Here is a 15476-nt window from a genome sequence, read left to right on the forward strand (position 1 = left end):
CATACTGCTATTTTTTTTTTTATGTGGCAAAACAGGAATGACCTATGTTTTCCCTCACAGGTATGGGCAGGAAGTGGAACTAGAGGCAGGGTCAGAGTTCATGAAGGGCTTAGCTTGGAGGGATTTCACTTTGATGTTTTCCTGAGAGAATACTTTGCACACACTCACCTTCTGATCAGAAAGGCATTGCTTTCGTGTGCTACAATTGGTCTTCTCCTCACATGGCCAGCCAAGTGTAACTAGTTGAGAAGTTCCTGGTTCTGACTGGTTTCCATTACCTTGTGATTCACACACATTTGAACAGAAGGGTGACACATTCACGGTGAAAAGGAAATTTCCCAGAATGTGGCATGGACACAGAATGCAATCTCTCTTCTTCACCGAAAAGCAGTGTTATTAATGCAACGAAAACGTGCATGAAAATCATTTAACAAGCGCCCAGCATGCAAGAGGCACTGAATACATGTGAGATGGTATGATTTTATGACTGTTAATAAGAATGATGTTTCTTTTCTCCCTGCCCACCTTGCCAATAGCATCTCCTTTTTTCCATATTACCCTGACGTGTTTGGACAAAATGACAGGATCCAAGATTGAACCACACAGGTCACTGGTCCCACTCGTACTCTCTGGGGGGCTTCTGAGAGAACCTCAGGCAGGCAAGACACGCTTGAAGTTTTCTCAGGTATGTCTGAATTACTCTGGTTGGATAAACTGTCATCACACAGAAACTGGCCTTCTAGGGATGCAACCTGCAACCATAATTGTTGCTTTCAAAGCTTTCTCCTCATGGTAACCACTTTATTTCCTGGTAGAATTTAATCCTATCAGTTTTTTGAACACAATGAAAAGGAAGTTATTTACAATGGATATCCGTGCGTAAAAGAACTACCAAGTTCTCTAGCAGAGATCTCTTCTATACAGATAGAAGTGCTTTTGAATGCATCTCCTAATAATGGCTGATTTACAACGTTTGCTTGATTTTCTGTTGTGTTACACATTAACACTGGGGAAAGAACAGAGGTCAGTGTAGGTGTCTTGTTTGCAAGGCGGTCACTGATATTACAGAGATAACTGTGAGGTGTAGACTCATTTATTGTTTCTAACTTTTCTTTCATCTCCCCTTTAGACTGGAAGGTAATAAAGTGTAATGATTAAGGGGCCAGGATTAGAAATCGGAGAATCTTGAGTTTAAATTTTGACTTTGCCATTTTATAGCTCTGAAACTTTGGGCCTATTACTTCTTTTTTTTTTCTTAATTGAAATATAACTGACCTATTATTCAGAAAGAATAATTATTCTTTCTGAACCTCCTTTCCTTATCTACAAAGTGGGCAAATTAACACCCATCCCACAAAATTATTGCAAGCATTAAATAAAGTGTTCACTTCCAAGTGCAGAAATTGCAACCCAAACAACTTAAGCAAAAAGAGAATATATTTGACTCACACAAAGAAAACAGAGTTTCAGGTACAGCTGGATCCAGGGGCTCAAACACTGCAATTAGGTCCAAATTTCACTCTACTTTAATTCCACTTCCCTCCTTTGGCCCTATCCTCAGACAGATTCTCCCTTAGGGGCTGAAATAACTCCACTCTTTCTCCTCCAGTTTCAAGTCCACTGGGAAAGAGAAGATACCTCTCTTACAACAGTCCCAGCAAAAATGTCATTGAATCTCACTGGCTCTGAATGGATTATCCCAGAACCAATGCAATGTTATGACTGGTCAGGAGCCCACCTCTGGAGCAAGGGGTTAATCAACACCACTTGCATGGACTGAAAACGCAGTGGTTCCCAAGCAGGAAAGTGGCGTGCAGTTGCCAAAGGAAAGGGCCATGAATGTTGGTGGGGTCGGGTGGGAGAAAAAGCAAATTTCCCCTAGAATACCATAAAAAGGAAAGGGAATATGGACTTTAATATCAATCCTAGAATACCGTAATGGAGGAAATCTTTCTTGGCCCTTAAAAGAAATAAAATTAGGTTAAGTGCCACCGGATACAGTAGTTACAAACTGATATAATTATTACTTCAAGAACTGAATGAAATACAGATTATTTTTAGTTGGATGAAAGAGTCACAAAGAGAAACCAGATGTTTCAGGGTGGGGCAGAGTGGCGGGCAGCAGCTGGAATTTGGAAAAGTCATTAGTCAAAGGCACCTACGCCCATCAACAGAACGCAGAGAGGCATGGATTCAGCGGATGGTGCCTGAGTTCCCAGTGAGCCAGAAGGACTGATGTCGGGGACAGAGGGCTGGAGGCTCTGAGTTCTCATAAGTCTCCACCTTATCTTGCGAAATGTTTGCCCCGGGACAAAGATCTTTAGTTTTTCTTCCTGCCAAGCAGGGGTTCCCAAACATGGTTGTACCCCAGAATAACCAGCTTTCAAAAAGATGATTCCAGAAAGCCCTTGCTGGTAATCGATTCACTCAGCCTGCGATGGTGCCTGGAAGTCTAGATTTTGAACAAGCTGTCCTGCGGCCAGGACTAATGTTTGGGTCTTTAGGGACCCTGTCCACCCCTCCCCAGCTACAGTCCCCACTCCGTACTGGATGGATCTGTTGACACCGCTGTTCCCTCCCCAGAGTATGAACCCCAAAGGGCAGGGACTCTCCCGGGTTTGGGTACTAGCACACAACGGAGCGAGCACCCACTAAGCATTTATTGAAGGAAGGTTGGCAGGCAGACAAGCAGACGGGCAGGCTGCCTTTTCCCATGTGATAACGTTTGGGGCATCGGGTTAGCCTCGCCTCCCCATTTTACAGATGATGAAACAGAGGCACAGGGAGTTGGTCCAGGAGCACATCCTTAGGAAGTGACACAGCTGACACTCTGCAGCCCGAGTCCCCGCCTGCGTCTCACCTCTCACAGGTGTGGCCGCACAGTTCTGGAGGAAACATCACGCATATTTGTGGGCGTCCTTTTCCATCTTAGATGCATCCAGCAAAAATAAATCAATAGCTGAGGAAATCAGGGGAGAGCAAAGGGCCTCTCAAGAAAGAGACCATTGTACACGTCTCCAAACAGGCTATTTTCGGTCTACTTTTTATTCCGCTGCTACACCCTGAAGGTCACTTGCTACGTCTGCACAAACCAGTGAAGTCACGAAAAGGAATACTTGGCTAGGGAAAGGGGGGCTGGGGGGGGGGGGGGAGAGGTGAGGCAATTCCACAAGGACTGCCTAGCCGCCTTCCCCCCTTAAACCGGCCCAATGACTTTCTTTCCTCGCGGTGACCACGCCCCCCGAGGCTGCCCTGCGCGGCCACAAACAGCCCAGGAGCCCGCTCCGAGTTCCTGCGACCGGCTGGCGGCTGGCGGGGTACTGCTCCCCAGGTCTCAGGAGGGAAAGCTCTCTTGGAAGAGCTGGAAAGGTGAGTGCGAAGTCGAGGTTCATTTCGTTCTTCTCGGAGTGTGCTTACTGAGTTTGAAACTGGGGCGGGGCATCCAGCCTCTCCCAGGAGAAGGATATGATCATTTTCGTGGGAGAGAAGCAAGCTGCTGCTTCTTTTTTTTTTTTAACATCTTTATTGGAGTATAATTGCTTTACAATGGTATGTTAGTTTCTGCTTTATAACAAAGTGAATCAGTTATACATATACATATGTTCCCATATGTCCTCCCTCTTGCGTCTCCCTCCCACTCTCCCTATCCCACCCCTCCAGGTGGTCACAAAGCACCGAGCTGATCTCCCTGTGCTAGGTGGCTGCTTCCCACTGGCTATCTAAAATCGCTTCTTGACAGAGCCCAGCTGCTGTAAAGCAGAGGAGTGGGGAGGCGGGGAGAGGGGTGAGGAGGGCAACCCGGGAGGAGAAACTGACTGTTCTCGGATCTGCTAATGCCAGGCCAAGAGGACCTCAGCGTCCTCCGGGTTGGAGAAAAAAGAAATCTGGAGTGAGGAAGATGGATGTTTCTGGATGTTGCCTGCATGGGTGGTGAGGAAAAGCCACCTGCTTAGGGGAGGCACAAAGGGAGGGCCTGGCTGCCTCAGGCACATAGCTGGGACCCCTTCTTGGAGGGCGCCCAGGCATTAGAACACACCGCAGCCTTCGCGGGGGCCGCAGTCTTCCCAGACCCAGGAAGGAGGCACCGGCCCGGAGGCTTGCTTTGTCCCCTGTCTCTGATAACTATGTTCTCCCCTCTGGACCAAGCGGGCCCTCCAAAAACCACTCGCTCATCCACAGCTCAAACTGAGTGAGAGACTGAGCCAGAAGGGTGAGCCTTATGCAGGCGGGCCTTGAGGGCTAGAGTGAAAGGCTTAATAAGACCCAAGGAGTCAGGGTTTACCTGGGATTTAAGAAGAATTCTCTTTTTAAGAGAAAAACATCTCCTTCAAGTGTTCATTAATGACCCAAGCATTCTTGGAAAAGAAAGCTTTGTGGACACACCCAAAACAATCTGTCTTTGCTGTACGTTTTTAAGGAAGTACCTTCCAATCGGCAGAGCCCACCTGAGGGCCACGACCGGTTCAGAAGGAGAGGGGTGGTGGGTGATGATGGAGACCTTGAAGCCAAGGTCTGGCCTCAGGGATGCTCCTCCATTCCCACCCCCACTCCCTGGGGCTTCAGCGTAGTAACCAGGCCACATCAGAGGGGGTTCCCTTGATATCACTTTCTGGACTTCTCCTCCTACTTGTCACTCCTTCTTGGAGCCTTTCCTGGCCACCTCCTCCTCCCAGGGCTGCAATAGCATCTTTCAGCCGATGGTCCTGAAATCCCTATCTGCAGTTTCTCTCAGATAGCTAAGAGCTGCCATTTACTGGGAATTTTCTATGTAGCAGGCTCTGGGCTAAGTGCGTTGATAAGAGCTGTTCAGTGCGGTGCTTAACCTTGGACTTGGAGCAGACCACACCTTTTCAAATCCTGCCTCAGCTATTATTGTATGCGTAACCACAGGCAAGACACCTGCCTTTCCGTGCCTCAGTTTCCTGCACTTTAGAATGGGCATAACAATGCACCCACCCCAGAGGGTTTTTGTGAGGCTTAAATGAATTAACACATGCTAAATGCTTTTAACAGTGCCTTCAAGTGTGTTCAGTAAATGCTGGCAATTCTACTTGTGTCTTTTAAGCCTCACAGCAAGACTCCAAGGTAAGTATTATTATCTCTATTTGCGGATAAGAAAACTGAGGCTCAGAGAAGAGGGGGAGCCCAGTTAGAGTTTGCAGTCCGGCATTTTCTCTGCTACTCTGTAACCAAAATAACAATTATGCTAACTCTTAAAGAGTAAGTGAAGTGGCAGAGTCAGGCCAGTGAGTTCCGGAATCCATTCTTTTAATCACCACACTAGACTGCATTCCTGTAATGGTTATGGAAAGAATAAACACTCAACCCCAGAATTTAATTTTAAAATGGCACCTGCTTGGGGGTTGGAGAAGGCCTTTGAAAGTGCAGCTGACCCTCAAACCAGCTCTTTGGAGGCAGCATTGATCCCTGTGGGCAGACTGAAAAATGTGAAAATAGCCTGGCATCTCATATCTCGTTTACACCTCCTGGTGGCCCTTGGTGGTCTTACCAGCCTTGTTTTACAGCTAAGAGAGAGTCAGTAACTTCCCCCATGATATTGTGGTTGTGCGATATGGTATACGTGTCTCACCATAAAATTCCTGGTTGGGTCCCAGAATCTTTGATGGAGCTTTAAACAAAACAAAGCAACTCACGCCCACTGAATCAGAATCCCTTAGGGTGGTGCCTGGGCGTCTGAACTTTAAGAACCGGAATCTGATGTGCAGCCGACACTGAGAACCCCTCCCAGTTACACTGCCTCTTACAAAGGCCAGAAGCCCCATTTACAACCATCTGCTGAACATCCCACCTGGGATCTCGCATCTCAGCAGGCTCGGGTTGAACTTGCCCTCTCTCCCTTCTTCTCGGGGCCTGGTACCACCATCCATCACCCAGTCTCCCCTGCTGGGAACTCCGTCATCCTCAACTCCTCTTCCCCACTGCCAGTGGTACCCAAAATGTCTCCTGTATCCATGCTGCCTCCACCTTGGTAAAAGCCTTCACCATCTCTGGTCTGGATCGCTGCTGCTGCCTCCTAACACATCACCCTCTGACTACCTCTATTTCTCCGCTGTGTCTCCATTTCTTCTTGTCCTTCTCCCCTGTCCTCTCTATTCCCCAAATCCAGCCCACATCCTTTCTCCTGCCAGACTTAATGAACTAAAAACTATCTCAACACTCACTTTTCTGCTTAAAAACTTCCACCAGCACTAGCCTCCTGGCTAATAACCACACACCTTAGTACAGAAAAGCCAGCCCTTCCATCCCTGGCTCAGCGTTCCCTCTTCAGCCTCGACTCCTCTCTGGTGGCACAGGCCATGTTCCAGCCACACTGAATTACCCCATCCCCAAAACGAACTGTGTCCCTTCACAGCCTGTGAACACATCATGTTGTGCCTCCTGCCTGAAATGGACTTCTGACCTGGCTTGGCTGAAAAACTCCTCCTCGTCTTGTGGGACCCTTAGAAGTCACCTCCTCTGGGAAGCCCTCCTGGAGTCTCCCAGGGAGATGGGCACTCCTTACTCTGTCCTTCCCCAGAACAAGGCTCTATCTTCAGTTACAGGATGGCATTGGAATGATCTGATGACACATCTGTCTGTCAGTGAACTCCTCATTCAACCTTCACATATTAAACGTGTCCTACTGCCAAGTGCAGGCCCAGATGCTACAGACACTGATGAATAAAACTGAGTTTCTAGCGTTAGTCTACTGAGCATGGCAGAGAAGAAGGGATAGGGCACTTCAGAGAGAAGGCACCGCAAGTGCAAGAAGCGCGGCAGCGAGCCTTATGCTGCCTGTGTAAGAGAGGATGCGGAAAGAGAGCAGCAGCAGATGAGGGGCAGAGATCAGGAGAAGGAGGACATCTGAAAGGGCCATGAGAGCCTCACTCGTGTATCCTGAGACAACCCCCCACCCCGGGCCAGTTGTCCTGGACTCCCCACGCTATGGAGATGGGACTTGGGAGGACCGTGATCACATTTGTGGCTCAGAAAGATCCTCCTGAGTTTCTTGAGATTATGTCCCATCCATCTTTACAACCACAGCACCTAACACAGTTCCTGGAACGCAGCAGGCCCTGAAGAGACAGGGGCCGAAAGAACAAAAAGCACACTAGGCAAGGAAGCCCCTTGGCAGGAAGCGTTTGGATTCAAGGGCACCGGGGTCCCTGGGATTCCAGGTTTCCAATGACTAAGTCTCGCTCTGCCCCCACCCCCTGGGGGTGCCCGCAGGTGCCCGACTCCGGCCATGCTGGCGCTGCTCTGTGCCTACCTGCTCCTGACATCCCGCGCCTCGGAAGTCTCCGCCGACCCGGACCTGGAGCAGCCCGGCTCCCGCATTCAGGAGCAGATCCGCGACATGTACGCCAAAGTGACGGAGATCTGGCGGGAGCTGACGCAGTGGTGGGCGGCGGGCGGAGGCCAGGACGCCGCGCTCCATGCCACCTGCCCGGTGCTGCCGTCGGCCACGCTGGATGCGGCGCAGCCCCGGGTGAGCGGCGTCGTGCTCTTCCGGCAGCTGCGGCCCGGCGCCTTCCTCGAGGCCTTCTTCCACCTGGAGGGGTTCCCGGCCGAGCCCAACGGCACCAGCCGCGCCATCCACGTGCACCAGTTCGGGGACCTGAGCCAGGGCTGCGACTCCACCGGAGCGCACTACAACCCGCTGGCCGTGCCGCACCCGCAGCACCCGGGCGACTTCGGCAACTTCGTGGTGCGTGACGGCCAAATCTGGAAGTACCGCTCCGGCCTGGCCGCCTCGCTCTTCGGCCCGCACTCGATCGCGGGCCGCGCCGTAGTGATCCACGAGGGCGAGGATGACCTGGGCCGCGGTGGCAACCAGGCCAGCCTGGAGAACGGCAACGCGGGCCGCCGGCTCGCCTGCTGCGTGGTGGGCCTGTGCGGGCCAGGGCCCTGGGCGCGCCAGGCACAGGAGCACGCGGAGCGCAAGAAGCGGCGGCGAGAGAGCGAGTGCAAGGCCAGCTGAGCCCCCCACCTGGGCGCCCCGAGAGCTCCCTCCACGCCCCAGACCCATTCCATGTGCCCTGGGAGCCCCTCCACGCCCTGACACCCCTACAAGTGCCTGAGATCCCCTCCGAGTACCCCAAGACCCCTCTACGCCTGACACCTCTCCAAACTCCTGAGATTCCCTCCATGTGGCCCAGGGCCCCCTCTACGTGGATCTGTCTGTTCTGTGACACCTCTTCCAAGCACCCTGAGACCCCTTCTACACCCTGACACCCCTCCAAGTGCCCCAGGATCTCCTCTACACCCTGACTCTCCTCCAAGTGCCCAAGATGCCCTCCATGTGACCCAGGACCCCTTCTACACATCCCAGGATCCCTCCATGCCTTGACACCACTCCAAGAACCCTGGGACACCTCTACACCCTGACACCTCTCCAAGGGCCCAAGATCCCCTCCGTGTGACCCAAGTCCCCACCTTCTCATCTTGATTTTTCTCCTTTTGCTCCCAGAGACACTCCCTACTCTGAGGTACCACTTTTGCCATGGCTAGGATCTCCCCGAAAATCCCCTCCACCCTGAGGTCTCAAACCATGTATACTGAGACACCCCCTTTCATCCAGAGGGCACCCTGAGCTCTGAGGACCCCCAGAGATACTGAAATATCCTCATTTACCCTGAGGGTCTTCCAGACTACCCCCCCTTCCACCCTGGCAACCCTGCCCTCACCCTGTGAGCCCTGAGATCCCTCAATGCCCTAAGAACCTACCTACCCCCACCCACTTTAGGTTCCTCCTAGGCAGTCTGAGACCCCTCCTGAGGTTGCCTCTCCCCCTCCCCCTCCCCAGCATGTGCAGTGCAGCCTGGCGCCCCTGCCCGGTGTCTCCAGCTATTCCCCCAGCCCCACACCCCAGAGAGCTGCTCCTTTGTGGGCTGTTTGGCAGTCTTCGTGTTGCACATTAAAAACTTAGCAATTCAGTACTGCATGGGGGCCTTGGTTACTGTTTTGGTTTATTTGAGGCTTCTCTCCCCACTCAACTATTTTTTGGGGAATGATAAAGATGTTTCCCAAACCTCTCAGGACTTCTCCTTCTCCCCTGCCCAGCTCTGTTGGCTGCAAGGCTCAGTCACTGGTCATCATGCCTTTGGGGTGTGGCTCACAAGAGGGAGGAAACCAGGATCACTTAGGGAAATGGGGAAAAAAAAAATACAGCTTCCTGGGCCACATGCCAGAGCTGTAGAATCCAAAGGGAGAGGAGAACATCTATTTGCAACAAGCTTCCCAGTGATTCTGATGCTGGAGCCGCTGGCCTGGCATGAGCGGTACACCAACTCACTGGGCCCAGTGGCCTCTCACATCTGCCTCTGTGGGAAGCCTGAGGTCCATTTCCCAGATGGCGGAGACAGGGCCAGTGAGGCAGTGTCCCTGGGCAAGTTATAGGGAGGTTGGTGTTGGTATCTAAAGTTGTCGGCTTTCTCCACAACCAGGACAATGCCCTTCTTGACTTCTTGATACAAAAGCAGTTGGAAGCAGTGGGGTCCAAAGGCAGGTTGGTCTTAATTAAGGCTTGATGGAGGTTCTGCCTCTCTTTGTGAAAATTATCATCTATACACAGACTAGATCAGTCTTGTGTATTCACTTTCATTTACTGAAGTATCCATCCTGGGGTAGACCCACTTCCTAGCTTTGGCTTTCCCACCCTGGTTCCTCAGGGGCAGCTTCTGTTTCTCCCAGACTCTTAAGGCAGTGAGTCAAACTGAACCTTCGCCAGAAAGCCATCCCCAGTGGTTATTTTTACCTCTTACTAGGACTACCTTGTTATTTAAAACCTTTTCCTTGAGCCCAAGCGACAAGTGGGAAGAAAGGCTATTGCCTGGTGAATTTGCTCCACCAACTGGTTCTCACTGGTTTTGAAACGGAGCAGGACTCTGCGAGGCCTTCCCAGGGACAGACCCCTTGTGTCCCACGCCGTCCCCCCGCACACACATACCAGTTTGTATAAAAGCTCTAGCCTCCTAGGCCTTCCCCAGGTTCCAGAGAGCAAATTTAATCAGAGAAGTGAGAAAATGCAGAAACAAAGGAAAACAGTCAAGCAAGACAATAATAGTCTAGTTATAAAACAAAGTCAAGGACCTTTAGTTCCTCCTCAAGTGCTGGAGAGAATATCCTTGAGCTGTTTTGCAGATACTAAAACCCTCACCAGGTGGAAGAAGTTAACAGCACGCTGACCACCAGCACGTAGACCCCAGACCGGTTGGAACCGGAAGGTTGATGACTGAGATTCCTGAAACATCACCCTGTCCTCATCACCAACCAACCGGAAGGATGTCCACGAGCTGATCGTGCACCCTGTGACCCTCTCCCTCACCTTGCCTTTAACCCTTCCCTGAAAGTTATCAGGGCCTTTGGGTCTTCTGGGCCCGTTCTCCTTGCTTGGTCCCACGTTGGGTGCCTTGCAATAAACACTGTACTTTCCCTCACCACGAGGCAGTGTCAGTAGATTGGCTTTACCGCATGTCAGGCGAGCGGTACCAAGTTTGGTTCAGTAATGGCTTGAAATATTAATTTGAAATGTACGGGTCGGCACTGAAAAGGGAATTAGCAGACTGAGTCTTTAAATATCCTGATTTCACATAGAGGCATTTGCCTACCCCCGCAATTAAAAGTTGTGAAAACAAGGCAGCAATTACATAGAAACACACGATGGACAGGAATAAAAAGCCAACACCCCGTCTTCGACTCTGCCGCCCAGATTATAGGTTAATTCAGGATCATCAAGGGAAGTTTGCATTTCGTTTTCAGAAGGGGGCTGGTGCTTCTCATTGCTTGTCTTCCGTCTTGGTCTGTTCAGAAGGCTGCTGTCACAAAATACTGGAGACTGGGTAGCTCATAAACAATAGAAATTTATCTCACAGTTCTGGAGACTGGGAGTCCAAGATCAGGGTGCCAGCATCGTCAGTGAGAGCCCTCTTTGGGACTCATAGCCCATACCTCTTTGCAGTGTTATCACGTGGTAGAAGGGGTGAGGGATCTCTTTCAAGCCTTTTTTAAGGCAGCAACCTCATTCATGAGGGGTCCCCCTTCATGACCTTGGGACCCCCTACCAAAGGTCTCACCTTCTAATACCATCATATTTGGGGGTTAGGATTTCAACATATGAATTTTGGGGGGAACACAAACGTTCAGACCACAGCAGCTTCTGTTTTTAGTTTCTCTCTTCACTACCCTTGACCCCCCCACAGACTGAAGAAATACCCTCGCAGATCTGCTTCATTTCTGTCGTGTCCATTCATGGGAATGGGATTGATAAACTATTCTATGGGGCTCCAGAGCCAAGAAACAAAGAGAGGAAATAATAGAGGGGCAAGTTACAGTTCACTGTAAGGGCCAGGAATGTATATAGCACAGGGGCTGAAAGTTTAGGCTGAGGTAGAAAGGCCTGTTTGGAACCTCAGCTCAGCCACACTTATAAGCTGTGTGACCTGGGCAAGTCACTTCACCTCTCTGGGCCTGAGCTCTCTCATCTGTAAAAGAAGACTATCGCATTGGACTGTTGTGAAGATTAAATCAAGAGTTACTCATGAGAGGTGTATGGCATAGCGTGAAGGCCTAAGGAGCTAATGAATGGCTAAGGTCAAAAATAGCTACCTAGTCATGGATTGGACGACCTTGAAAGGTAGTGAGTGTCGTGTCACTAGAAGGATTCAAGTAAAGGCAAGGCTGCTACCTCTTCGGTTTGGAAGAAGGATTTCCGCATCCATTAAGAGGCCAGCTGAGATGAATTCTGTGATCCCAACTCTTGGGGGGAGGGGCCAAGATGAAGGAAAGACTGGTGCCCGTAAGGGCAGGCATCTGGTTCCTGCACAGAACCGGATGTGTGCCACCAGACCCGCCCACAGGACCCCATTTGGCCCCTGGAGGCTATTTTTACTCCTCTCCTCTTACAGATCTATTTTGTTAATCTTCTTATATTTGCTGTTTTGACTTCCCAGCCAGCTTGCTAATCAGTTTGCCTATTTGACTCACAGGGTTTGCGTTTGTCACTGAGACTTAAACACACACTTGTTTTGATTTCTTTTTGTAAAATTAGAAGCGTTTGATGTAATGACTCTACCTAGACGCAGCTGGTAAAGTGAGAATAATGCTCTAGTTTGCACAGTTTAAACACAATGTCGACAATAATTAGAAACGCTATCTTTAGATGTTTAGGATAAGCTTTTTCTCCGAATTGCAGTGAATTTTTCTTCCAAGTGGGGCTTTTCAGTGCGTGTATATACAGAAATACTAAAAACGTAAGAAAATAGAGCAAATCAGTGAGTGCTTTGGTCAACTTGAAAGATGGCAGGAAATTAACTGATTTTAGATCTGGCGTTTTTGACTGAATGCATAAAATCTTTACATGCTCCATATTTTTCACGACTAGCATATGATCTAAAAATTTTAGGGACGGATTGCAACTGATAAGTTGCTGCAATATGCTAAAAGCTATGCTCAGCCTAGCCTCGGCCTTCGGCGAGGGTGGGAGGAGGACAATGTAAATACTACCGGTGATTAATCACCGACATCAGGATAATTACATTTTAATTTCAGGCAACAAAAAGGATACAGTCATGACACATGATCATAGATCCACTAAATCAAGGTCTACAACTGAACAGAAGTTACTTTGTTTAAATCAAATTACAAAACAGCAGTTGATCTGCTTTTTTTTTTTTTTTTTTTTTTTTAAGTCCGTTGTTTTAAATTTAATAGGCTATCCCTGGCCTTTGCCAAGATCCCAAAATATATTCCGGGGCTCATACAGATTCCAGAAAATCATACTTGTCAGTATTATGCAAACTTTCCCTAAGAATCCGAAAAAGAAATCCTCATTTGGTAAAGAGGTGTTAATGAAATGTAAGGCGACACACCTATATCTATCGTTTTCAGTTACCTTCAGGCTGTATCAACTTGTTTGGTTTGGTTTGGTTTCTGTGAACGACTATAGTATCGCGAGATGGGTCCTTCTTATTTTTCTGCTTATTCCTAATTAGATTCACTGCCTCGTTCTCTATTGCGTCTGTAGAATGTACAAATTTTTCTCTGTTCAGAAAGACATCTGGAGAACAAGGAATATATTAATGCAGTGAGTTGAGGGGAATCCTTTGGCTTTTTGACATCTTAACTGAGCCATATGAAGGTACCCTCAGTATTATTAAGGAGGAAGATTGCTCCAAATGGAGGCTTCCAAAATGAAAGCAGAGGGGCAGAGATGGAAGGGACTCAGATAGAGACCTTCTTCAAAGAGAAATAAGGTATCAAGTCACAGGGCTACAGGAAACAATCCAGCCAGGAGAGAGCCACAGGTTTTAGAGGAAACCAAGAGTGGCAAAGGCATGCTGTGATTTGAAAGAGACAGGAAAGGTAACCCCAATGAGCAAGTAGCTGGTCTTCGAAATTCTTTAGAGAGAAGATTGGACGTCCATTTGGAACAATTCAGATGGTGAGCTGGGGTGCAAATGCTCCCAGAAGGAATAACACATCCCCAAATTCACTCCAACACATGAATGACTGATACTAGAACTCGTTTTTTAGAGCTTCAAGTCATGATGGTGGTGTGTGTCTGGGAGTGAGGGCACAGAAAGAGGAAAAATGATGGGAAAATGAATTTCGCTTCCTTAAGACTGCCAACTAGGAGCAGGTTCCAGCAGGGATTGAGCTGAATGCCATCGGGGGCCTCCTAACGACAGAGGCTGTTCCAGGAGAAGGAGAAAAGGGGAGGGGGAGAGGAAGGTGCAGAGGAGGCATGGAAAGAGGAGTTAGGGATGAGAAATGTCTGGTTTACAAAAACCAATCCATTTCCACAGGCCTTAATTAAAAGAATGACAAACACTCATATGTAAAAATCCACACCTAAAGGCTCCCAGGTACAGAGCGATCACAAGAAATGCAGTGTGCAAACAAGCTTTCATTAAGAGACCTGTCAGCTCGGTTTCATTTATCCAGACTGTTCAGCATTCTGCTGGCAACTGAGCTGGAAAAATAATGGAAGGACAGATACACTTGAAGAGGTAAACAAAGGTGGGAACGTTTCAGCTGCAAAATAGGACAGGTAATAAAGAAGTCAGGGAATGGGAGAGATGAGATGGCATTTTTCTTAACAAACAAACAAATAACAACCACCCCTCCCTCAACGCCACACTCATCAGTAATGCAATATTCTGGCTTTTAAAAGAAAAAATGAAACAAGAACAGACATGTGGGGTTCAGAGACAATGCTATTGGTGGCCTACTCAAATCTATCCCCCGCTCTGCTACACTTCCCAAGATCTGATTTTGTTTTAGTGTTCACCCTTTTAGAGTCTACATGTCCAGGGACAAGGCTCCTCCCCAATTCAGAGGATAATCTTGATGAACCTAAGCCCATCAGAGTAATTTCATCTTCCTTGCTAAGGACTGTTTGAGACATGGACATGTAACATGGTCATATAGGCATGTGACAATTTTGACCAATGAAATGTGACAAGAACTGGGTTACCTGCTCTTAAAACACACACACACACATACACACACGCACACACACAGAAACTTCCTTCTGCCTTTGGACACAGATGTGAGAACAGGTGATGGCTGGAGCTGTTGCAGCCATCTTGTTATCATGAGGGAGTAGATGACACCGAGGCAGGCAAAGCAGGAAGACAGAAACTCAGATCCTTGATAACTTTCTTGAATGAACCAGCCCTGCCTGGCATTCCCTACTTCTTAAGTTCTTGTTATGAAATATAATTCATTTCCTTATTGTTTAAGTTTCTTCAAGTGTGAACTGTAGCTGAGAGTACCCCAACTGATGCAGGGTTATCTGGTGGAGTAGGGCACAGAATGCAATACATTTTCACAATGACTCTTAAAAAGACAAAAGACAACCATAAGTAATTGCTGAAACTCTTTTTAATGACTGTGGAACAGAAGAACCATGTTGAGTTGGGATAGCAGAGGTGGGACAGTGTCACATGTATGTACAGGGCAATGTCAAGATGACAAATATGACAGGATCATCTCATTGGCTCCAATTCCATCTAATAACACAAGACCCACCCCCCTACACAGGCTGATTGGATACACAGAGCTTATGCTATCGCTCCCTATGACCCCCTGCCCTGAACCCCATACTCTGGGACTCATGGCAGTTTTCTTGCCCATGATGGAATGTGTAGGAGTTTATTATAAGCCCTGCTTTCCAGAAGGTGATGAATGGGCCCTAAAGACATGCACCTGGCCAATTGTGTGTCAAAACCAAGGCTTCCGTGGGGAGAGATTTTTCTTTTTATTATCATTGTATTAAATCTGGCTGTGTTTTCCTTTGGTGGCTTTGGCGTCCTATGCAGTAGTGTTAAACATTTGCAGAGAGTTTAGGCCTGGTGCAGCAGGAAAATGATTTCTGTGGCTGCTGGCCTGGGCAAGCTTTGCAGCCGCAGAAGCGACCTCCGTGGAGGGAAAGGTAAGGGGATGAGTCTGGGAAGGGGGAGAGGCTGGAGCAC

General features: G+C 48.7%; 1 protein-coding gene across 1 annotated transcript; it reads left to right on the forward strand.

The window, feature by feature from the left end:
• Nucleotides 1-3248: 3248 nt before the first annotated feature.
• SOD3 (superoxide dismutase 3) lies at nt 3249-8942 on the forward strand. The gene is made up of 2 exons (XM_024745562.1): nt 3249-3369; nt 7231-8942. Exon 2 carries the CDS (start codon nt 7247-7249, stop codon nt 7979-7981), a length of 735 nt encoding a protein of 244 aa, XP_024601330.1. The 5' UTR covers nt 3249-3369; nt 7231-7246; the 3' UTR covers nt 7982-8942.
• The last annotated feature ends 6534 nt before the right edge of the window (nt 8943-15476 follow it).

The sequence above is a fragment of the Neophocaena asiaeorientalis genome, unplaced genomic scaffold (genome assembly GCF_003031525.2).
Source record: "Neophocaena asiaeorientalis asiaeorientalis breed wild unplaced genomic scaffold, Neophocaena_asiaeorientalis_V1.1 scaffold397, whole genome shotgun sequence".
NCBI classification, from domain to species: domain Eukaryota; kingdom Metazoa; phylum Chordata; class Mammalia; order Artiodactyla; family Phocoenidae; genus Neophocaena; species Neophocaena asiaeorientalis.

Excerpts from the sequence above, each read along its gene's own strand:
- SOD3 (XM_024745562.1), top strand. The coding sequence starts at position 7,247 with ATGCTGGCGCTGCTCTGTGCCTACCTGCTCCTGACATCCCGCGCCTCG.